At 40.2% G+C, this 23944-nt stretch overlaps 2 protein-coding genes and 1 long non-coding RNA gene across 6 annotated transcripts in view; 1 reads left to right on the top strand and 2 right to left on the bottom strand.

Annotated features, from left to right (window-relative positions):
• The window catches only part of LOC127363956 (histone acetyltransferase KAT5), a 9227-nt gene extending 6000 nt beyond the window's left edge, over positions 1-3227 (bottom strand). Inside the window, exons 1-6 of one of the 2 annotated variants that reach the window (XM_051400935.1) lie at positions 3148-3227; positions 3001-3067; positions 1908-1976; positions 1635-1771; positions 716-784; positions 449-631 (exon numbers count right to left, since the gene is read on the bottom strand). In XM_051400935.1, coding sequence (XP_051256895.1) covers positions 449-631; positions 716-784; positions 1635-1771; positions 1908-1976; positions 3001-3067; positions 3148-3177 — 555 coding nt within the window. In that variant the 5' untranslated portion in view covers positions 3178-3227. The remainder of the gene's footprint in view (positions 1-448; positions 632-715; positions 785-1634; positions 1772-1907; positions 1977-3000; positions 3068-3147) is intronic. The other variant, XM_051400936.1, reaches the window with a different exon arrangement.
• On the top strand, positions 3192-18192 carry LOC127363957 (uncharacterized). Its single transcript, XR_007884961.1, has 2 exons — positions 3192-3288; positions 12473-18192. It is a non-coding gene; the product is annotated as an uncharacterized LOC127363957 (long non-coding RNA).
• abcg4a (ATP-binding cassette, sub-family G (WHITE), member 4a) lies at positions 6642-23944 on the bottom strand. Of its 3 annotated transcripts, none has more exons than XM_051400933.1 (15): positions 23841-23944; positions 20728-20965; positions 15789-15906; positions 15524-15656; positions 15385-15435; positions 14739-14884; positions 14508-14631; positions 14171-14285; positions 13951-14090; positions 12750-12848; positions 12471-12639; positions 12264-12364; positions 12018-12176; positions 10515-10633; positions 6642-10394 (listed from the first exon to the last, which is right to left on the bottom strand). In XM_051400933.1, the coding sequence occupies exons 2-15, from the start codon at positions 20954-20956 to the stop codon at positions 10169-10171; spliced, it is 1929 nt and encodes a 642-aa protein (XP_051256893.1). In that variant the 5' UTR covers positions 20957-20965; positions 23841-23944; the 3' UTR covers positions 6642-10168. The 3 variants fall into 3 exon arrangements, with proteins under 3 accessions (XP_051256893.1, XP_051256891.1, XP_051256892.1); XM_051400931.1 differs by lacking the exon at positions 23841-23944 and adding an exon at positions 22905-23213; XM_051400932.1 differs by lacking the exon at positions 23841-23944 and adding an exon at positions 22686-22995.

Genomic DNA, 23944 nt, shown 5'->3' with positions numbered 1-23944 from the left:
AAAGCTGGATGCTCTAGTATTTCATGAAGAAGTGCCATCTTAATATTACCTGCAGTTTGTTTACTGATTTGAGCAAAGACTGTGTCGGTTTTAACTATTTTTGCTTATCTCCAGGTTAAACTAGTCCAATGTGAATTACACCCTATTCAAACCTGGTATTAAGATGCGAGAGACACAGATCAGCTGCAACTGCATTGGGATTACACATACAGTTAAAAATGTGGTTTCAGGAATCTTTTCACCCCTAAAATGCCAATTGGCATGCATCAACAACTTTCAACTTTTTTTCCTTGATGTGCAATTTATTTTTAGCGGCTTTAGAACATGTGATTTTGAAAGAAACAAAAAAAAAAAATCATTTAACGTCTGCAGACAATGAAAGCTCATAGGATAATCAATCTTCAGCACTACATGAGAGATTACAACATAGACAGAGAATACCAGCTACCTTGACAGATTTGAAGCTGAAACGGGGCTTGACAAGTCCAGTGCATACACCTGACAAACATTTGGATACACTGTGTGTTAAAGCACTTCCAGATGTGATCTGCACGACTGGATCATCATCTTCTTTTTTTATGTCATGGTTGTTTATATCTGGATTTCCATGCAGTTCAGCATGACCCGATAGCTGTATGATCACACAAGATGCATGTTAACACCAGGTTTAAACAAGGTCTCAGTCATTTCTAGAATGTGTAAGTTCAAGTTGTACCGGTGTGGGGAGGGTTTTGCCTCTGGAAGGAGCTGTGGCAGGTTGTACGTTGAGATCTAGACTCTTCCTCTGAATTGAACAGAAAGGAAGAGAAGAAAGGGGGTTAACTGACATTCACGTTAACCCTCAGGGTAATACTCATCGTATTCATTGTACACAATCTAACTAGTGCCTTCAATAACACTGCATTAAAAATGAACTGGGAATCAAAATCAGATCTTAAGTATGAATACAAAAATGTAAGAATTAAAACTGATGATTGCAATATTTCTTATAAATGGAGCGTTCCCCAACAGTTTTGCTAAAATTATTAAAATATTAATTTTGGAGGATGGGTTAAATGTATGTTTCCATGCCCATACAGCTAATAAACACATCATATATTTTGGTGGTAGATTCTAACAAAACATTGCATCATGCAACATAGTGTAGGTCATTACTAACTGACATACAAAAGGCTGCTTATACATTGTAGTTACATTGAGTTTTCCATGCTCAGCCACCAGTGAAAAGGATTAACACATAAAAACACTATAATATTCTTTTTGCTGCTTGCAATATTGACCACTGATCACAAGTACTAATCTAACTTGCTTTCTGATCTACATGATACAGGTTATTATATACATAAAGCAATATTCAAAGTAATTGAGATTTAAATCAACATTACCTTTAAATGTCTGTGCGTATCCTGTAACTAGTCTGAAATATATTATCTCACTCATCTAATAGAAATAACATCCAGCGGCCGTCTTTTAAAATCACTCACTGTCGCAGCTGTCAACCATCTATTTTTAACATTATTATATTGTATGAACTATTGTCTTCCCAATGGTAAAATGACAATGCCAAACCCGACTGTATTATTGCAATGTTTAGGGTTCTTAGATAAATATTTAGTGGAGTAGCATACTCTTACCACTTCTCTCTCTGGAGAACTGGGACGGGAGCCTGAAAGACCATTCTTGGTGGGTGTTTTAGCTTCTTTCTTAGGAAACTGAAGCTTCTTCATGTCCAGCCTGTCTCCTGTGACCCACTCATCCAGGCGCTTGTTGACTTTAGACACAAGCAAGTTTAAACAAATGAGAACACATTTGGTGTGATGTTTCTGTGTAATGTAATTCAGCCTACAAAGTGACTATAACAGTTAAAATGTCAAAGAAAAACAAGAGATAACACAAAATATACTCACAGTCAATATAGTGAACATAGTAAAGCTTTCTCGAAGAGACTTCCTTCACGCTTAAAATCTCAGCCAACGCTGCAAAAAAAAGAAGTCAGATTAAAACTTGCAGTGAACTATACTCAAACAAAAAATATTGACATGAACTTGAAATAGTTGCTAAAACATTAAACGATATTATAACCATGCTTAACAATTGTCAACAGACATTGTGGGTTAAAGGCAGTGCTGAAACAACTACTAGAGTACTCAATTACATCATTAACGTACAACAAATGCAAAAATTCAAAATATTTGAGTCTACTTTATTTCATTTTACATTAGTGTAAATTGAATACTGTTTGGGTTTTAGACTGTTTCTAAGACAACACGAGTAAACCACCTTAACCCAGCTCTGGGAATTTTTAATGGCATGATCTACTGACATTATAATTTGACATCGCTAATATAAACCTCAGTTGCAGCACTACTTGCACGATTAATATAAAAAGGTGCCACAAGAAGAAATGTCTCTTCTACACATATTTTGTCTTTAACTTTTATATTGCATACGAGTGGAATATTTATAACATCAGTGTAAATAAGACAACTCTAAGCTCTCTTTACATACTTCTCTTATAAACACATGCAACCTGTGACAAGAGGTCAGGGTAAAGACTTTGAGTTAGACTTTGGGTTAAAAGGTCAAAATTAAGCCAAAAGGTTTGAGAACCACTGCGCAAAACTAACATGGATGAGAGGATAAATAATGTCATACAAACATATGAATATATACTGAGATGTCAGCACAGTAAGGCTGCTATAATGAGCTGTTCAGATTTGTAAACAAAAGCCTGATGTCAGATGGATTTCGCTTCGTCTTTTCCCAATAAAATGCATTTTCTAAAACAATGTCTCGAGAGTTGGCTCGTTCATGTCTTGTGGGATGTAAAAGTGATTTTAAGCAAGCATTTAAATTAAAGCCGTCCACACTGTACAACTGCATGTGTCCCCTGTGAGTGTGGTGTTTACAGTGGAGGCCGTGGCGTCTCTTAACAACAGCTGAGGCTCGCTAGTTAGCATTAGTTAGCTTAGCACTGGAAAACAACCGGACAATACTTACGCCATTCGTCCTCGTGTTCTTGGTTTTTACGAAGAACGGGCAGGCGACAACCCTCAACAATCTCGACCTGTAAAAAACAATGCGTTAATTTGCAACCTGAAACTGGCCAATGTCCCTAAAATAAAATTATACCTCGCGAAAACCTACCGAAGATGAGTTATCCGCCATTTTCGTCATCTGTGAGAGCAGGAGCAGGGTGTTGTGGGAAAATGCCGGTCTACAGCAAAGATGAAGAAACAGCAAGATGGAGCTTCTCGAACGAACGGAAGTCGGAAAACAAACCCGGAGGTAAGAAACAAGAAGCACAGGTGTCTGTCCAAGAGGCTGGGAAGGTATCTAAACATATCTTTTCAGTCCATGTTCCAGTAGGTTGACTGTGTTCTCGGTTCAAAACATTTACTAAACATCCATTTACTCTTAAATGACAATGACATGATGATCACATACAATAATTGGCTAAATTTGGTCGTCTAAGTTAACATCTAATAACAGTTGTAGCAGTATTTCAGACATTAATAAGTATATGCTGTCCAAAAGATTGTCTAATTCGGAAAATTGGAAATTGACACACCACATAGAGAGGTATGAACATATTGATGACAGAAGAGCACAAAACCAATGGCAACACTTCAAAGTCAAAGTCAGATTTAATGTCAATTTCTCCACATGCACCAGACATACAAAGGAATCGAGAGGACGTTTCTCGTTTCTCGTCTCACACTTCATTTGGATAGTCCACCTACAGATATTTATAACATTTCAACTGTTCCACTTTCTAGATTTCAAACAGATTATTTATACAGTAAAGGACTATGTGACATGAACATGTCCTAACTGAGATATTTTTTGTGCCTAAACCTAACCAAACCTTAACCTTGGTGGTGTAATATCAGAAAACTGTTGTTGGATCTCAACTAATAAGCTGATGAAATGTTACAAACACTCTGTAAACTCTCTATTGACTGACTATCCAAATAAACACGGAAACGCTTGGGTCTGCAGTATGTGTGCAGGAGTCTTCATCTTACTGAAAACAAATGTCATTTGAAGATTAGGTACTGTACATGCTCTGTCAGCTGGGCTTTTCTGTTGGTAAACACCTTGGCACCCAGAGTCAGATCAATGCCGGATCAGGTAGGACCCAGTGAAGGGGTGGCAAGCTCAGCCATCCTTCTTACTGAACTCCCCTTTGAGACACATCTGCCTGTCGAGACTTACAGTGATTGCTACCGTGGACTGGATCTGCAGCAGCGTTTTGGCTCTTCTGACTTTCTGGTTCTTTCTCCTGTTCTAGTATTTGTACTGGCATGATTGGTGAAATGTGTCCTCTGCCCCACTGTTAACTCACTTACTCAGGAGCAGAGAGCAACATGTCTTTGATTTTGGGAGATGTTGGGAGATGACTGCAGCTCCAACAGAACTTAAACCTTTTATTCAGGAATAGGAATGCTATTGTTCTTAGACCAAAAAAAAAAACACTATTCAATGGGCAGCCAAAGAGCAGACTCATTTAATTCTGGGTCAGTGCTTTATGGTGCTTACTGCTGAGACTAAGAGGAGAAACTAAGCCCCTTTGCCATAGTGGCAATTATTCAGAATGCACAAACCCAGGACCTACAAAGCCGTAGGTGGTTTACTAAGCGTTTGCGCGATGCTGGAGCTGTCTGCCTTTATACCTGCTCTCGACAGGACATGCTCTCCTCCTACGAGAGATTTCTGACGAGAGTGCTGTGCTGTGATAACAACTGTGACTTGCCCTGAAGGCTTTGAGTTTGTCAATGCCAATAATAACAGAACTCCTCTTAGCCCTGATGTTTTCTTTGAGGGTTGGATATTAAGGGGTCGAAGAGTCTCCTCTCTCAACCCAAAGGCCAGTTCACTCACTGCAACACAACTTAGAAAGTGTACGAAAAGGTTGGTTGGGATTTTAACTCTACTTTCTTTTATAATCTGTGGTATGTTTATTTCTTGGTGCAGCTCCAGAGGAAGTACCGTTTGTCTCAGAACGACATAGTACCTCTACCACCTTTATCCCTCTTAGCACAAGTTTATGTATTTAGACAGTGACTGCCCCATGCTTGTTGCTGTGCTGTGTGTACACCCTTTCTGTCAGACAGTCAGGGGCTGATCCTGGGATATTGTTGTGTATTCAGCTGCAGCTTGCAGTACCTCACATCCCTAACAGCCTTCACCTCTGGTTTTTAACCAATAGTGAAGTCTAGTAGCATGCAGAGCACTTGCAAAATAGCAGTCACCTCCAGTATTTTGAGTACATGAATCAGCCTCTAACTTCCCTCTTGTTCTCAGTTTGCTGAATTGGATGTGAGCCAAGTAGCAGGTGAGCAACACCTTTATTAGGATTACTACCACCTGATTTGACAGTGAGAGCATCAATCTGTCATGGCCATCAAAGCCTTTTTGATGATTGCACACACCCTTACTCTGGATGACTACTATTTTGTTGCAATGTGACACACTTGAAATCAGTAATGAGTCACTCAGATTCACACAGTGGGAGTTTGCACTATTGTGTGTGTCTTCAAACAGCCGGATTCAGGTTGTAATGATATGGTAGTAGTTGAGAAAACGTGCTTGGCTGAGGACTGATTATGGGACAAATCAAACCAGGCACCAGCCTCATTATGTCAAGATGAAAACACATCTCACATAGGGCATGCAAAAAATAGTGATACAGTCCTGCATATTTTCAAGGTGGTATAAACAATGGTATAAATCTCATGCCAGTAGGGGTCCCTCTTGTCTGCAACCTAATCAAGCATTGTGGAAAAAAATAAACAGGCATTATACTAAATGTGTCCTCCTGTGACTTTTGTTGACAACTAGGGCTTACTACACAGCTAAATAAGATTTAGAGTTAGTTTGTTAGACCATATGGGATCTAAAACAGATCCAGTAGGTAAATACACAATGATTTAATATATATTTGATGCCTTCATTTCCTCCCGCTTACTCTTATACTCCTGCTGCTGCAACAGCATTATTTTTCAATTTGTTCTCATCTACTCTATATGAAACCAAGTCTGAAATATAGTTCCCCAAACTGACCCAGTCTAGCTACCTGTGTTTTTAGGTGTTGCCCCTGTGAGAGTGTGGAGTACAGCAGTGTGATGGCATCTAGTTGTAACTCCCTCACTTCACCCTCCCCTTCCAAGTCTGTAGAAGAAACTACAGTGGCCGTAATATGTGCAAAAAACTTGAATGCCCCTATCTAGAGCCAGTGTTTGGTTTGTCCCTTCTGGCAGACTCCATGAAAGGTGACCCATGAAGTCTGTAGATATAAAAGGCTCATTCTAAGGTAACAAAAACATAACGTTTCCTGTATTCAGGTGATTATACACTATTGAAAACATAGTAACGCATATTATTCAATTTCTGCCAAGAGATCCTCCTAAATGCGACATGCTGGTCCTTCAGGGTATCAGTGCCTTTTCCTTTGTCACTCGTCTCAGCTTTTGTTGGTGGACAAAGTGTTCAGTGCTCATACTGAGTCTGTGAAATTGATTGAGCAAACAACAAATAACCAGATATTAACTTATTACATTCAATGGGGATTTGTGGCTATGTATCAAATACACATGTAACAGTCAGTGTTTGAGCAAATCATCTCACTGAGCAAGGGCAAAGGTTATAAATGATCTTTATTATAATCCTTGGAACAGCGTTCAGTATACAGAACTTGCATTTTTTTGAGTTGAGAAACCATTAATTAAACCGTAAATGATAAACAAATCATATCAGACAAAATAAAAAGAACAATCGGTGTTTAACAGCCTTCCATACCATAACTAATGTTCAATTGTAGTTTTTAGTAGGGATATCCTGATTTTTATTATTTACCATGCATGATAGAGTGCACTAAAGTCGGGTGGTGTGTTATGACAAACAGGCGAGATAGTGACATTATAAAAATGTGTCAAAGAGAGTGAAAAAACATTTTGAGTTGAACATAGCTAATCAGCTGCATCCGGCACAATTAGAAGTCAGAATACGGCTTACACATGATTACATTTCATTCAGATTAAATTATTTAGTATCTCCACTGGAGCCAAGTGATATCTGTCAGTAATGATCACTTTTCTGACCTTAAAGAGCCGCTGGAAAATAAATCTTAAGGGAACATAATCTATATGTCCAGTGGGATTTGAATTACTACTAACATTGTAGACGTCTTTTCGGAGCACTTTCTTTGGTCATATTTTTGTCATTTGACAACATAATCTCACTGAGAAGTGCAGCCAGTATATTTCACATTTTGCAGCAGAGGAAGGATGATTTGTTTTCTTCTTTGGTACCACAGGCTTTTAGACCTCAGGCCGAGACGTTCCTAGACTTTTTAATGACTTCATCGCTGCTAATTATCCCTGCTTTGTTCTGGGCTTGGAGCTGTTTCTTCTCTGCAGTTAGGTTTCTTTTTTTTTTTTTTTTTACCATACTAAGTTATACCTGCAGGTCTGCTACCAACTCATGGCTTTTGATATCATTTGGAGAAGGTTAAAACACACATCTGCTGTGTTGGCGGTAAAACTGACTTTATGCAGTATTTTTCCGATGCTACACATTTTCCTTGAGAACCAATTATCTTGACGGGGTCTGACATTAAAATGGCAACATCTGCCCAGTGGCTTTAGCTTATCCAGCACCCACCTACAGTACATTTTACTGTTATTGTTCTGCTTCTGTCCCTCTAATGAAATCCTTAAGCGTGTCATCTAGTAAACTTGTCCATGCCCATGTTACTTAACAGAAGCAGCAACAAAAACATAACATAAAAAATAAAAAAAAACACTAATTGCAGCAATTTCACATTTTCCTTTCATGAAATTGGTACCTTTGGATGGTTATTGCACATGATAAAACTGGTAGGAACAAAATAACTCAGATCAAGTTCTTAATATAAAACATAAACTGCCACAGCAGTGAGAGGTATAACAATTAAACATCACAATGTTGACTATTGCTATTAATGACAGAATCCCAACCTCCATCAGTGATTACGTATCTGCTGTCTGATCCAGTCTGCTCCTAAAGAGGCCGTCAATCTCTTTAGCTACATGATGACACATTTGGTTGACTGTTATTTAGCCTTGCCTTCATCTGTCCAGCACATTTCACACGCTAATGTTACCTTCTCACTCCTGAGTCTTACTTTTTTTATCTACACCAGTGACGCACTCGATTCCAGATATTTTAAAAATGTTCAGCAGAAAGCAGAGGATTTGTATCTCCTCAAACATGGCAGGGTACATACATATGGATGAGGAAATAAAATCACTATTCCTTATTCTGAAATTTCATTCCTAAAGTGAACATGCAACATTCGGTTGCTGTTTTCCCGTTATACTTTCAAGCAGCACTCATCACATAGATATATAAAAATAAAATGAAATACAAATAAATAAAAAGAGAATAAACATACATTGAAAAGTGCAAATGTACATTTGTTTACAGCATGACATATTCACTGTACAATCATAGATTATATACTCACATTATTGTATGCATTATAATAAGGATTACTAAGTAGCATAGTTTGAGTAAGAAATATTTCATAGCAAGTCTATTGGAAAATATTTGCATTGCCCTGTGACAAGGAGAGGCTCGTCTAAACGTTGCCAAGGGTGAATGTGTGTTTGGGTGTGTTTGTGTGTGTGTGTATGTATGTGCACATGTACCTGTGTGTGTGTGTGTGTGTGTGTGTGTGTGTGTGTGTGTGTGTGTGTGTGTGTGTGTGTGTGTGTGGAGGAGAGAGAGAGAGAAAGAAAGAGAGAACCAGCATGTAAGCTGACATAAAGTGTATGTGCAAACAATTAAGCAGAAGAAACTCAAATCATTCTAGTTCAGAGGCACAAAAACTGCCCAGCCTGCATTTCAAGTATCTAGCATTGTTTTGGACAACACACATCTGTCAGACATCAGCAAAGCAGAGAGAAAGAGAAGGAGAGAAAAAAGGATATTTCCTTTTTCGTAGCTCAGCTAAAGAGTCATACAACGAGTGGAAACAAGCAGTTCAAAGAATTGTGTCAAAAGAGCAACACCGATTAGACAAACATCACTTTTTTAACCATAGAATAGGCTATTGCACTTCACTTAAAACACCATTCTCTCGTTGCAATACGATTAAGACAGCTCTCCGAAATCAGCACCCATGCTTGCTTTCACATTGTGCTCCCAGTTCACTGAATGCTTCCTCGGTTATGGCAGAAACAAATGTGTATAATAAGGAGCAAGTAAGGAATCATATTGTCGCAGGGTGAATCTGTATCAGTCTCTGTGTGAGACACGCTGCTTGACGTTTTTACAAACATTTTGTCCTTGTCTAAACATTCTACCACCATCCACGGTAGGGCAGAAGGCCTGCAAAAACGATCCACACTGGAGATGGAAAGCGAGGAAAGTCATCCACTGGCAGTCGGTTTGTTAAGGTTGTATTCCGTAAAGAAAAGCCATCGTAATCAGCGTCTCGGTAAGGATACTCTGATGTGATGATCCTAAAGGAGAAGCTGCATAAGTTTTCTGGCACTAAAAGTTTCCACTTCTCCAATAAGAGGGTATCCATCTTGAAATCTTGTTCCTCGGCCATCTTGATGGGTGCTGTCCAATTAAGTATTTAACGGGATTCTGATGTGGACCATGGATTACCTTTGTAGGCATTGGATTGAGAAGCTAGTTATTGGACACTCCTGCACCAAAATGATTACTATGGCTCCCCATAAACCCGGAGGCTTTCTTGGAGTTCTCGGAAATCAGTACAAGTTTCTCACTTTAAAGAGACATGCTTTCTGTTACTGTGTTGGGTAGTCTGTTTCTATATGATGCAGATACACATTATTTTTGGAAGGTAATGGTGATCTGAAAAATACTATTACCTGGAGGACAACTAATAATGGGCAGGGGGTAGAACGACACTCCACAGTCTGAACTTTCTTTTTTCTTGAATAAGCTGTTTCAAAGGTAATGTTATATTGTACATCTTGGGTAAAGGTGCAGCACAGCTTTCTGATGATTTTATGTGCTGGACTTGTGTATGTCTTTGTACATGTATGTGAAGTAGAGACAGAGAAAGAGAGACTAAATGCTTGCTTACTATCTCACACTGCCGGGGATATGTGCGTGCGTCCAAACCCATCAGTGGTTGCCTCTGGACGTCTTAACGCTCTGACTTGACTTTGTAGCGCAGAACCAAGTAAGTAGCTAGTCTGAGGACAAAAAAGAAAACTCCCAGCACCATGAAGTCCACGTAGAGCTTTGCGTCTTCCACATCCAGCAGCTGTAGGACCTCCTCTGGCTTTTGGAACTTACACACCAGGCCTGGACACTCCAGCTCCGACCGGTTCATCCCATAGATAGACAGTATCACCCCCTCAAAGCCGTACCTGAAAAACATTTTTGACAAAACCTCATAGACCCAGGCTCATTTGAAGATAATCATTTCAGATCAGAAAAAAACCTGAGCTCCAAGACCTAAAGCAACACTAAAGGGACAGTGACAGTACCTGACATAGGAAACATAAGAGCTCCACTGTAGGTATTTGGGAATGGTGTCAAAATTGACAAAGAAGCCAGAGAAGAGGAGCACAGGTATGGCTGTGACTGGACCCACAAAGGTCGCCACCTGTGAAACAAACAAGCAGTATTCAATTAAAAAATAAACTCAATTAAATATCTTGTCAGCAGAAACTTAAAGAAGTACTACTCCCATTTAGCATTGCAGATCAACATCGTCAGACTCATGGCGGACAATTCGAGAAAATCGAAATCAAATGAAGCAGAACTATGATATCATCTTTCTATGCATTCTTTTTCCTGGTGCCTACATTAACCACAATAAAACCCAACCATTGTTCAGCCACAGATTCATACGTGTTATGCTAATAGGGGCTTATGTAGTCTCAAGCTGCTCGGCTTAAGCAGAGATGCAGAGATCTGGTAAATAAAGATGTTCCAATACCAGGTTTTCCTTCCTGATGTATAATTAAACATATATATTATATATTATCTTTTAATATATATATTAATTATGCATCTGATCAGTAGATGAGTTAGAAAGAAGTGCTTTACGTTACTTTATGCTGTTTATAAGGTTAATTATTAGAAGGTAGGTCAGCTCAGTTTATGTGAATTATTAAGGTTAAAATACCCTCTGCTCCACACTGTCAAACCATTTCAAAAGCGGGTGTTTTATGGTAGGGCCATAAACATTCACAATAATGACTTTGGTTACACCATCACTAAGACTCTTTTCTGATTTTCTTCACTCTATAGACACACACACGTCATTTACTCAGAAACATCATTAACTAACCTGTGATGAAGTGTTTGCCACAGACGCACAGACACATATTGACTGTCTTGATCCCACAGTTTGCCATTTTTATCCTCTTTGTGGATGGCCTAAAGCCACAGATCTTTTCTTTTACTTTCCTTTGATCATATAAGTATGCATTGCTGCAGTAATGCTGCCTTCATTTGCAGACTGCAAGTTTTATCTGGTGAGACCAAGTTCTGTATATGACCATTTTCACATATGCACCTATAAACAGTCTGCTACTGAAGATGTCTGGCATGTAAAAATACTCCTCTTCAAATAAATATTTGTGTCTAGTATGTTTTTTTCCAAACAATTCTCAAAATGACATCTACTCCTTCTCCCTCACTAAAAAACTAATATTTCCATATGTTTACTGGACAGATGTTCTATACTTTACTGAAAAGCCCTTTCTCAGTGTATGTTTCAAGTTTCCTCATTATACTTGTACACTAGACAATGAATGGGTTCCTAGTTGTGATGGCATAAAATCATGTTCGTACAAACACGTCTTGTTCAAACTCAGATTTAAGGTGCTTAAGCATCTAAAAAACATTCCCTTTATAGCAGATTACTTTGAAAACTGTCTTCTAGTGTCAATCTCTGCACATACTGTACATCATTCTGCAGAGTAAAGGTCAAACATTGTAACAAAAAGCAACACACATTTCTTAGAGGAGGGTTTGCCTACCTGCAGAGACGTGGATGCAGCACCTATAAGCAGACCTAGGGATTGGGCTACCAGGGCTGTGGATGTGGACAAGGCCATAAAGAGCACGAAGCGTCCTGCTTCTGGAGGCTGTGCAGTCATCCAGTACACTATACTACAGTAAATGATTGGACAAATTACCTGTAAAAGAGATTTTGCAGTGTTGTTAATTTGAAATGTATTGTTTGCATGCCCAAAACCTTGTGTGCTCAATCTTTTGAACATTACCTGGAATGGTACATCAGCCATGGTTTTGGCCAAATAATAGGCCTTCAGGCTGTACCAGTAGTTGAGATGTTCCCTCATAAACACAGACATCTCCAGAGGAACTGTGGAACAGCAGCAGCATTAAAAAAAACGTTTTTCAGCATTTCAAGCAGAAAAACAACATAGCAAATGAATGTTTCCAATCTCTCACAAGTCTCAACATCTTACAGGTTAGGATGGTGGGCATCAGGGCAGCGAACATGAGGAACAACATGGAGAAAAAAAGGAAGCCAGTGTTGTTGAAGACCTTGCTGGCATCATTTCCAATTTTTAAATAAAGCAGGCCAATCAACACTCCAATACACAGATGGGACATCACCCTGAGGTGGGTCAGCACCTTGAAAACACACAGACAACAAAACTCAAAAGCCCTGAAACAGTACATAGAATTATTGGTTTTGCCTATCACAGTCTGAGCAGCTATAATTCATAAAATAATGATTTTACCGTGTCCCTGCATATGGTAATGAAGGTTCTTTTGAAGAGGATGCAGAACTGTGTGAATGTACTGGTGGCAAAGCTATGTTTCTCAAGGGTTCCTGTGTCCTGTGGAAAAAGACGGTGAGAGCATGGACTTAGTTGTGTAATTCACACAGATACAAGACAACCAGTAGCAAAAACATGGAGAAATCACATCGTTTCATCCTATGCCACTGATCCTGAAGAGACAGCTCACTTTTGGCATTTTGGCCTTAAACTAATTAATACTTTCAAACATACACCTGTGTCTGCACCACTCTCTAGGTGCAGAATTATAGCATTTTGAGTGGAAGCTGAGAGATAAGTGTAAAAGGTTGCTGTATTTATATATAATATTTTAAATCATGTAATCAAAGAAGATAAAAGTTAGGAGGCAATAGTCAGAAAATGAAGATATGGGCATAATGTATGTAAGAATAGAAAACACAATAATCTCTGTCTATGGTAAAGGTCACTGGCTGATGCCTACACAGAAAAACCCAGAAGAAGATAGAAAGGGCAACGGAGAAAATCAATAAACTGATAAAATGTTTAAAGAGTAGAAGGGAAAAACTGCACCCTGCACCAAGTAGGAGTAATGGCAGAGAGAGCTCTGGTTGGTGGTTTACATTTATACTTTTAGCATTTAGCTCATTCCCTTATCAAAACCAACTAATGAAGGTGAGAAAGAGAGTGAGAGGAAGCTGAGGGAGGCTGAGGAGACAGATCGATGGCGCAGTGAAACAGTTTGGGGAAAAATAAGTAATAATGAGGGGAGGAAAGGGGAACGGGGTATTTTGTTTCAATGCGACACAAGTGACTAATTGCTCAGTTTTGAGGTTCTTTTATTAGAGTACTTTTGGTCAAAATGGACACAGCCATGACTGCTTTATTATAAATTGTTTAATAAGTAGAACATATATAATTTCTACCATATTCCTATCATATCTATACATCATGTAAATCATTTGATGTTTAATGGTTGCAGCTAATCTATCACAAACCATTGACGGGAACTGATGAAATCTGGTGCAATATCCTGTCATCAAATAAGACAGTAATGGCAGACATTTTCTGTGTTGCTGTGGTTGTAGAGCTTCCTTATTATATGATCTGAGGCCATGACGTCTGTAAATATAAGACACACATATAGGTGTATTGCTATGGTGAGGGGGCTGGTATCACTCACACTGTAACATTGAGAGGGACAGGAAGAGTCACTTTTGTCTCTGGAGTTCTTCTTGCCCTCCTCAGAGCACAATCCACCCTGGACTGCCTCAAACAACACTGGATTCAGATCCCCATACTCCCCTGAGGCCACCTCAATGACTGGGGGCAGAGAGGACAAGCTAGTAAGAACACAGACACAGACATACATTTACTTGCACTAAAGGAGTTGCTGGACTTACTGAAATCAGCAGGATTGTGATACGTCGGACAGTGGAGGCCCAGGTTCTTCAGGTAAGGGATGAGGTAAGGGACTGTGCCCTTGTATATGCACTGACCCTGACTGAGGATGTACAGCTGGTGGAGGAACACAAGTACAGAGTAATCAACATAGCTTCCAACACACTGACTCTGTAAATAATACATGAACAACTTACAAAACAACAGGCCTTGCATTGATTGCTGTGCTGCTTGTCAGCTGGCTAAAATGAATCATGCTAAGCTGTATTGTCCTGGTCTGGTCTGAGTAACGGCTAATGGAAGACTTGACGTGTCCAGCACTTTAAGCACTCAAGTTACCTTATCAAACATCTCAAAGAGCTTGGCACTGGGCTGATGAATGGTGCAGATGATCGTCCGTCCTCCCTGAGCCAGAGACTTCATGAGGGAAACAACCTGGAAGCAGGATGCACTGTCCAGACCACTGGGATGGGACACAAGACGAGACAGAAAACCAAAGAGACGGATGCACTATTTAATCTGGATTTCTGTTGAGATTGTGCAGTTCAAACTAGGTGAGTAATATTTTACCTGGTGGGCTCATCAAAGAACATGACAGGAGGATTGTTGACCAGCTCGAGGGCAATGGCCAGTCTTTTACACTGGCCTCCAGAGATACAGTTGGTGCGTGTCTCAGCACAGTCAAGAAGACCCAGAGCGGTCAGGATCTCATCCACCTTAGACACAAACAGGGACGAATGTAGGTACATGATTATGCAGATAACTGCTAATAGGGGTGGGCGACATGGATAAAATGTTCTACCATAGTACTAATGACATATGATATATGATTATATCATAATATTGATATATATTGTGATGTCACTCTGTGGAGATACAAAAACGACCTGACTGCAGACAAGATGGTGGACATCAACCACGATTGTTATCCATATACAGAAGTGCCTGCTTAAATTTGTATTCATTGAAACTAGCTTCTTTGTTGTTTTGTTCATGTCTGTAAATCAAACAATAAAATGCATCTGTGTGAAAATGTAGAGAAGATATTACCCATAATGACTTAATACAATCAAACATATTTAAAGGATACTTCATTATACCTAGCATTTGACATCTCTTAAGTGAGACACACATCTCTTGCCCTGCCCATCTTTATCTGGAGAATAATTCAATACATACTGTATAATTGTAATGCAATCAGTATATTCTGACTTACAAGTTCTTTTTTGACCTGCACGCTCTCATTCATTTTCAGATGGGCAGAAACCTGAAAGACAGAAGCCAGCACATTATTATTGAACATTAGACTTTAATGATGTGTTGGGAGTTTTTTCATGTTTTTCGGACAACCTCACCATCATGGCCTCCCTCACAGTGAGGTGTGGCAGCAGCATGTCATCCTGCATGATGTAGCAGGACATCTTCCTGAAGGTCCTCAGATCCCGTGGTCGACCATTCACCAGGATCTGGCCCTTCATGCCCGTCTGCCTGTTTCCCATCAGAAAACAAAATGCAGCCATATTCAAAGCAGTAAATTAAATCAAAAGTATGATCTTATATGAACAAAAAGAGAATATAAACTGTTTAGGAATCTTCATTAACAAAAATTCCACATTTCACCTGTAACCCGCCAGAATATTCATCAGAGTGGATTTCCCGGCTCCTGAAGGCCCCATGATGCCAATCAGCTCTTTGCTGTTGAATCTTCCCGACAGACACTTAAGGAGGGCTTTGAAACCTGACAGAGAGAAAAAAAGCTTTTATTTATAGTGCTGTTATTAATCAGGACTTGTTCTTTTATCTTTTTTTGTATCTTTTAATGCTACATATTGGACCATATTGAACAATGAGCTTTCAATAAATTTATTATATTTACGATTCCAGCCTGTTTATAGGACTCACATGTAGATGAGATTGTCTACAAAATATTTCTGTCTATTGAACATCCACAGGTATTAGCATTCAGTAACAGTAATCTTTCATTGCCAGTCCATGAAGAGAGAAATAGAGGAAATAGTTAATATAAATATATAAGCTCAAAAACAAAATAGCAATAGCCTATAAAAGTGAGGTTTTAAGAGCTAATTTGGAAGATTAAGCACAAGCGCCCTCACCCATTACAGTGTTCACTGTTGAGGGATGTTTATTTATACCCTTTGTTCTTCCACAGGTTTTGGAAAAATTGTAGAAAAAGACATATATAAAAGCAACATAGGGACTGAAAATTTCTGCTGACACAAAATGATTTCACATTTTGCCTTATAATAAAAAAGTATATATATTTGTTGTGGTTATTTTAGTCGTGGTCCATCTGTTTGAACAATTATGAGTCTGCTGAGCTTTATAACACCTTCCTTGTCACCAGTGGTTCAGGTTCAGTCTAAGGGCCTGTTGGAACAGTTGAAACTTACTGAGCCCTGAAACTCAGTTCACTGATTCTCAAAGTGTTTCTATGGATGGTTATGCAGATAGTGAGTCCAGAAGGGGAAGTCACAGCCTAATAAATCTGAGTACTAGGAATCCTCAGGCAGAGCTAGCAGTGTTGTCAGTCATAAGTAGTCAAGAAAATATGTTGTCTTTTCCCTAAATAAGGACAATATTGTCCTTATTTAGCAGGCTACATTGACTACAGCCACCATTTTAAAATATAATAGAAATGCTGCTGTGTAAGCTGTTATTGGTGTCTGTGGAAAAGAAAAAAAATTCAAGGTGAAGTTGGCTTTGAAGAATAAAAACCACTGCCTTTTAGGAGAGTAGGACGTCAGGTGTGCAGCGCAAAATTACTGTGAAGGAAAAAAAGCTAAAAAAAAGAAACAAGACCCAAGAACGACTTAAAATCATGACGCCCCGAGTGGCGCCAAACAGAAAAACCACAGTCATATGGTTGTAGTGGTGTGGCCTGCTAATGAAGATGCCTCAGGTTTTTTCATGACGCATTTCCTAACCTTTGTGGTCCTGGAAGCACAGTGGAAACATTAAAACAACCAATTTCACATCTGACATAGATTCAGAAAGCTTCCAGATATGGAAAGTTAAAAAGGGCTTTAAGTCTGCTGCCTTGTTGTCACCCGTCTCCCTCGCCTCACCCATTTTTCCACTGTCCACAGGGATGCTTCTTCCTGTCTCGAGCTATGTAATTAGGGTCTCAGCAGAGCTGCCAGCCCCCTTAAACCCTCACTCTATGAGTAAAGTAGCCTAATGGCAGTGCCTCCTCCTCCCACGCAGTGTTATTACATCAGACGGCCTCCACTCAGACAGCAGAGCTGCCTGCTGTCAGTGAAGCAGCCCTGCTCTGGCATGTGGTGCATACTGATGATCTAACCCGATGCTGTAGGTCGCGCATAACAATGGTCTTATCTGTGTGTGGCTGCAGGCACATCCTGATCACCCAGTCTCCTGAGAGCCACAGAGTATGTATACTCACCTCAATGTCCACTCCTGATAGCACAAGACACGCTGATCTAACAGAATGTGACAGTACACGCTCAGCCATTCCAGCCTGATCTCATAGGTAATTTCAAAGTAATTGTTAGATACATTATTATGAGTCATGGTTGAGGTGGGGTCATTACATGCCTCAAATTGGATCCCATGGCCCAAATGACAACTCAGTTGTCACACAAGGAATATGAACCAGTGTGATAAAAAAAGAACTTATTTTCCCTCAAATTCTTTTTTTACTACAGTCGTATCTAAATTAATTGTATTCTAATCTTAAAGAAGTTGTCAACACAAACGTTGTATTTATCTGTAATTTCCTATATGCCAACATACACATCCAGGCAGTGGTCACACTGTTGGACAGTAACTTGCACATGATGATGTGATAAAATATGTTTAAACGAGTATAACATAATTTGAATACAAAAGTGCAAAGATATCATCTTTTTTCCATGCATTCTTCAATTATCAAAACAAGGTGCCTACATTACCCACAATGCAAATCAACCACCGCTGTTCACATGGAACCCTTCTCCACTTCGGCCTTCAAAGTTCTCGTTTGAATATTTGCTACTACCACCAAGATCTGCACCCGCGGCGGCTCCACCCGGGCCCACGCCCTAGGCTTCCGTGCTCACCGCGGCGGCCCTCCTACTCGTCGCGGCATATATATATATATACGCCGATATATATATATATACATATATATATATAATAAGTCTTTTAAACTGGATTAACAAAAAGGCAATTGAATGCCTGGATTGCTTCCAGTTTTCTTCCCCTGTTTCCAAGAGCACCCGATACATCTTCTGATGTACAATTAAGTATTTAGAGCAACCAGGCATATTGATAAGTTAATTTGTCCAAGCTATGGAATTGTACACTCAGAAAAAAGAAAATGATGGCATGAAAGAACCAAAATGAAGGTATAACATAATTTTCTTATGGTCCACCCCATCACATTAGGACATGTGGTAGGCAATATACTGCTAATACTGACAAATACATCACTTTTACTTCTGTTGACTCTTGTTTGACCATGTAGTCTACAACATAACAGGATAAATAAGCAAATCCAACTACTATACGTCACCGTGAGCTGCATGTACAGAATTTCTTTTCAAATCTGATTAATCATACATTTTCATAACCATTCTGCAACCATTCTGTGTGTGTGGTGATGCATTTTAAAAGGAGCACGGTCCAAGCAGCAAAGAGCATTAAGTTAAGTAAAAGATGTGTAAGATGACCAGAATCCTCTCCCTTCTGACAAACTCACATCATCAATGCAGGTTCAGAGATGCAGAAAATACCAAAACGCAGAGCTTAAATCACTTAGAGGCATGTAAACATTTTCCTGCTCTCCCTCTCCTCCCTCTCCTCCCTCCCCTCCCTCTTCCTGTCCTTCCCCCTTAACGGCAGGGCTAGTGTTTCACCAGGAGAATACCTCAACAAGAGGAGAATACCCTGAACATGAAAGCAGGTCACAGCAGCAGCAGCATCATCCTAACAGGGATAAATGGCTGCCCTCGCCCAGAAGAGCCTACAATAACAAACACAGACACAGGGCAGTGAATACATCACCTTCCTGAACCCTTTTACACCAAAAGAAACAACTCTACATTTACTGCATTTACAGTGACTTCCTCTTGGTAAGCTCTTCCTGTTCATCACATTTTATGGAATGACTCATAGTGACTCAAGGACTAAAAACATTAAATTACAAATGACATCATGCATTCAAGGCTCATGGTTCATGCTACATGTCACCTTGCCCCCCTCCTCTTCTCTACTAGCTGTATAATTGCATATATTTCAGCATAAAATGATGTGTTTTATTCCCAAGGAGGAATAATCACTGGCTACAAAAGCACAAAGCAGAACAACAGCCCTAAGCTCTGTGTGATTACACCTGTTCTACAGCTTTGATCAGGCAGACAGGGACTGCAGAAAATCGTCTCTGAGCTTAGCTTCTTAAATGAGTCACAAACACAGACAAGCCCTTCAGAATGAACTACAGCTCGTGTCAAATATAAGCACTGATTATAATGTTAGGTGTGGCTTGTTATTCAATGTCAGTGGCAGAGGTAACTCAAAAGGCAAAGAGGAATTATAAGGAGCGGTATATATATGACAGGAGGTTTCTGAGATTGGAAGGAGAGTAAAATGGCAGGCGAGCATCTTTATGAAAAGATGCCGCTTAATTAGTAAAAGCTGAGACATTTCCTGTTCACACATCATCAGTCTGATGAGCTGAGGCAGGCACCCTGAAGAGACAACACAAACAAAAGCAGAAACCACAGGTTGATGAGGCTACTAGAGGAAAAACATGTGCACCACTGCATCAAACAAAAGCTGGTTTACTGACCACTGCTCTGGAGCCATTCGCTGTATCTGTTTCATGATCCTCCTCATGAATACTCTCCATACATTCACAGTGGAACAACAAACACTCCTCTGCCCGGCTTTCATAATGCGCATCAATATAACACAAGACAACCTGCAATGCATCATGCAGGGCCACTCCACAGGACACTATTTGGAGAATGTAAATAAAAGATTCCTCTGAAGTCGCCCAACCACAACCTGCTGAATGTACAGAACATTACAAGAGAAGCTAAACAGAACAGTCTGCAGAGGGTGGTTTAGTTGACAAGATGACCAAAGGTTAGAGGCTTACCATTAATAAGGGCAGTGAGTTTAAATGCTGTTCATATTTCATGAGCAGATCAATCGCGGGCCTGACTCACTGCCTGCCACCGCCTATCGCCAGACAACACAGGGAAAAGAGAGGCAAACAGCGTGCCAACCTGCGAGTGTAAATTATTTACTATGTCTAAACTCTGCTGAGCGCAGCAAAGCTTACAAGCACATTGCCTGCTACGACATGGTGGAAGTCTGCAAGTGTGTGTGAGGACTGGGCTGGGCTACATGTGTCAGAACAATGGGGCAAGGCAAAAGAGATAGACTAACACTGAGGGAAAAATATATTTCTTAAATGTCAACAAAAGCCTTTAAATGCCTCCCTTGAAATTTCTACCCTCCAGATATTGATCGTTATGTGTGGTGCTGGCCTGCTCATCCATCATGGTTACTATGTGAACTGAGCTTGCAGTACCTCTCCTTTTCCACCAGGGACCCTCACGGATGGTGTACGAGAGCTCATTGAACTCCAGGTCCACAGCAGAGCGGCGTGGGAGGTGGGAGAAGCGCTGAGCCTCAGTGATGTGGTTCTCCACTTTCTTCAAGTGGGTGAGCAGTGGCGCCTCCTGAGGTGCTCCGCCGGGGAGTTTGGTCTCCTCCATGGGGATGCTGACTGAGCCCTGCTCCAGTGTCCTCTCAGCCATGCTGAAAGGCTGCAAAAGGAGGACAGACATGTTAATTTTTCAAGCTTTAACTCCACAAGAAGAAGGTCCAATCCTGTCTCATATCCCCTTTATCATATATGCTGAACCTCAGATACAGATTGATTTTCACCTGAAAAATCCATTTAAGTAAATATAGAGATCTGAAAGACACTAGACAATTAACAAGATTCCTTTGGTCTCTAGTTGATTGCCAGAAAACGGTTGCCTCAGCAGATGTATGGACACAAAAGTGTGTTGTAGGTATGATTTTAGGATGACTGCAGACATCATCTTAAAACTAGGTGCTGCACATGATCTGATTACAGTTTATCCTGTGGAGTGGCTGGTTGAGGGGAATGAGATTCTGAGTGTGAGGAGTCAGGATCTGGTTTCAGTCCTGCAGCACGCTTATACTGCTGATTCACATAAATTTCCTCCTAGACTGAAGTGTCTGTTAAACCATGTAGCAGCTGCTGAACCATTAGTTTTCCCATAATGGGAAACTGAAACAACACATTGTCTCCCTAATATCAGCACACTGAAGATTACCTTCAGAATCATGTTACTATTTCATTAGTCAGGTAAAAGTCAACAGTTATTCAACACAAAAGGTCCCGCGCTAAATGAAATGAATTAAGAGAATTACGTGCATGACTCAACTTGAGTTTTCAAAAGTCGTGTGGCCTACTTTAGATAAGTAGTCTAGCTGTAATTAACAAGCTGTGCAACTATCAGTCCAGAGTTTGCGGGTGGTCATGTTTTAATGCTGCAGGACAACAAATGGGATGTGCTTATTGCAAATCAGTTGTGCATTGTTGTATAAGGACTAGTAATAGATCATAGCTGATATACAAAACCACCTGATTCTATCCAAATAATTGAAAAATTGCCTTTTTTCAATATCTATGCCTGACATTGGCATACAAATCACTACAACCAATAGAACACCTTTAGGACAGCTTTGAAAATGTATGAGTTAATAAAAACAGAAAACAACACATGGTGACAGACACATACATGCATAAACAAGTCTGTTCACGTCTAACTCTCCTAATCAAACCTCCTATCATGTGTGAACACATAATCACTGTATACAAACATCCACTGCTGCCATGCAGTTCTTTAGTACTCTCCAGCTGCTGTGTACTGCCCATGAGCTACTATGGGACCTACCTGTAGTAGGCTAAAATATCTTTATGTGAAGAGGACCGGTGAAGAAAATTGACCATGACTTCTATTGACCACCCTGCCATTAGTGAATTTCCATTACCAGCCTGCATATAAGCTCTGTAAAAACACTGACAGGCTTTAATGGCCTCTTAGTAAGATGAAGGCCTCCATGTTCTGTCATGTGCAGCCCCAAAGCTGGGACACGTGAGTCACACAAATATAGTTATTAAATGTATCTATAGGGCTTTGCAGTGGTGTGGTGATTCTGTGCTCTGCAATGACTTTCAGTGATGAAGGATGCTCCCAGCTCTTCACAAAGCACCTGTTAACAACAAACTGGTGAGATTGACAACATGAAACAGAATTCAGGCTGCAAAATGACAGAGCAGTGGGGAGAAGTGACTTTTTTTTTTTTTTTTTTTTTAGAAGACTAGAGACATAAAGGAGCCTTTTCTGAGGACGCATCTACAGTAGCCGAATTGTGGATTTACCAGTCAAGCCTGCTGTGTGTTGCATTGCACATGCACACGCACACACGCACGCCACGCATTGCACATACTTATTGTTGTGTCTTGAAATGACCAGGTGAGCAGCTCAGCCCTGGTTCTCCTCTCGGGGTGAGAGCAACAGTGCTCAGTCGATCCCTTCAGACAAAACAGCACAATCCATCCACATCAAGAATGTCCCCCAAAACAGTCCTAGCCAGCTAAAAAAAAAAAAAAAAAAAACAAACAACAACAACAACAAAAAAAAAACCCAACAAGCCCAAGATGCTCACTGTGCACCACAGTCCTGGAAAAATCCGGATCGGTTGAGGGGCATTAAAGGACCGAGCTGTGTTCTCCTTGTCAATATCTCTCGGGGTGCGGCGCACATCGTCCCGCATCCACTACAGCAACTCCTGAGATTAAAATCATGTCCGGCCTCAAACTATGACTGCATCCCAGAGAGAATCGTCAGGGGAACAGGATGCCTGTCATGTTCTTTCTATTCCTCGGTAGGATTATTCCTTCCATGAAATCCATCCGTCCCGAACATACCGAATATTCACACACATCCTCAGCAATGGTGTTGAGGACAATCATTCAGCCCCTGACATCTGGAATGGAACAAAAAAACAGACCAACAGTGCTGCAGATGCTTCAGCAGCAGCAGCAGCTCGATGTAGCAGCCGCCGTTACCCTCTTTACCGGTTAGTGCGTCTGTGTGGTACGCACGCCGGTCTGGGATACAGGGCGTTGCTGACAGGATGCTACTGGAGGAAGCTGGTTTTGATTGTTTCCTTCTAATCTTAATCCTCACCTCATGTTTTAATATGAGCCTCACAGTAAAAAGTAAATACATGAAGCATTTTGTCAAGGCACTATATGCACAGCAGCCCTACAGTGGTTTGCTATAATACAAAAACAGACACATTTTAAATCTATGTAAAGACATTTTTAAGCATATTACGGTGATTTAAGGCTGGGAACTGACCCAAAAGTTGGAATTACCTCACTGTTAATTACATTTATTAAGATCTGATTGACCACCACAACCTGTTTCAGTAAATTAGCCTCTGAGGTGTCAGTTTAAACCTTTTAAATATTCCATTTTCTATTCAGGGGAGAATTTGGGCTGCTGTCTCTGAGGAAATGATGAGAGATGGGAATAACACAATGGAATCAGGATAAAGCTCCGCTGTGAATGAGAGATTATTTTTTTAATTTCTCACCTTGCCACATTATCCCGGTACAGATGATAAAATGTGGGCTCTGTCGCTGTCAGTGCACTGCTGTTGGCAGTCAGTGTAAACATGAGGAGAAGGTTTTGTGGTCA

This window comes from Dicentrarchus labrax, unplaced genomic scaffold (assembly GCF_905237075.1).
Source record: "Dicentrarchus labrax unplaced genomic scaffold, dlabrax2021, whole genome shotgun sequence".
NCBI classification, from domain to species: Eukaryota; Metazoa; Chordata; class Actinopteri; family Moronidae; genus Dicentrarchus; species Dicentrarchus labrax.
Note: the sequence above shows the minus strand (reverse complement) of the source record. Positions and strands in the feature narration are given on the sequence as shown.

What these genes read in the sequence shown, in the direction of transcription:
- abcg4a (XM_051400931.1), bottom strand. Translation starts at nt 23,012, where the DNA reads ATGCGGGACGATGTGCGCCGCACCCCGAGAGATATTGACAAGGAGAAC. An exon ending in CTGTGAGGGAGGCCATGATG is followed by an intron (nt 15,436 to 15,523) that starts GTGAGGTTGTCC and finishes TCTGTCTTTCAG; the next exon opens with GTTTCTGCCCATCTGAAAAT. An exon ending in TCTTTGAGATGTTTGATAAG is followed by an intron (nt 14,286 to 14,507) that starts GTAACTTGAGTG and finishes TTCCTCCACCAG; the next exon opens with CTGTACATCCTCAGTCAGGG.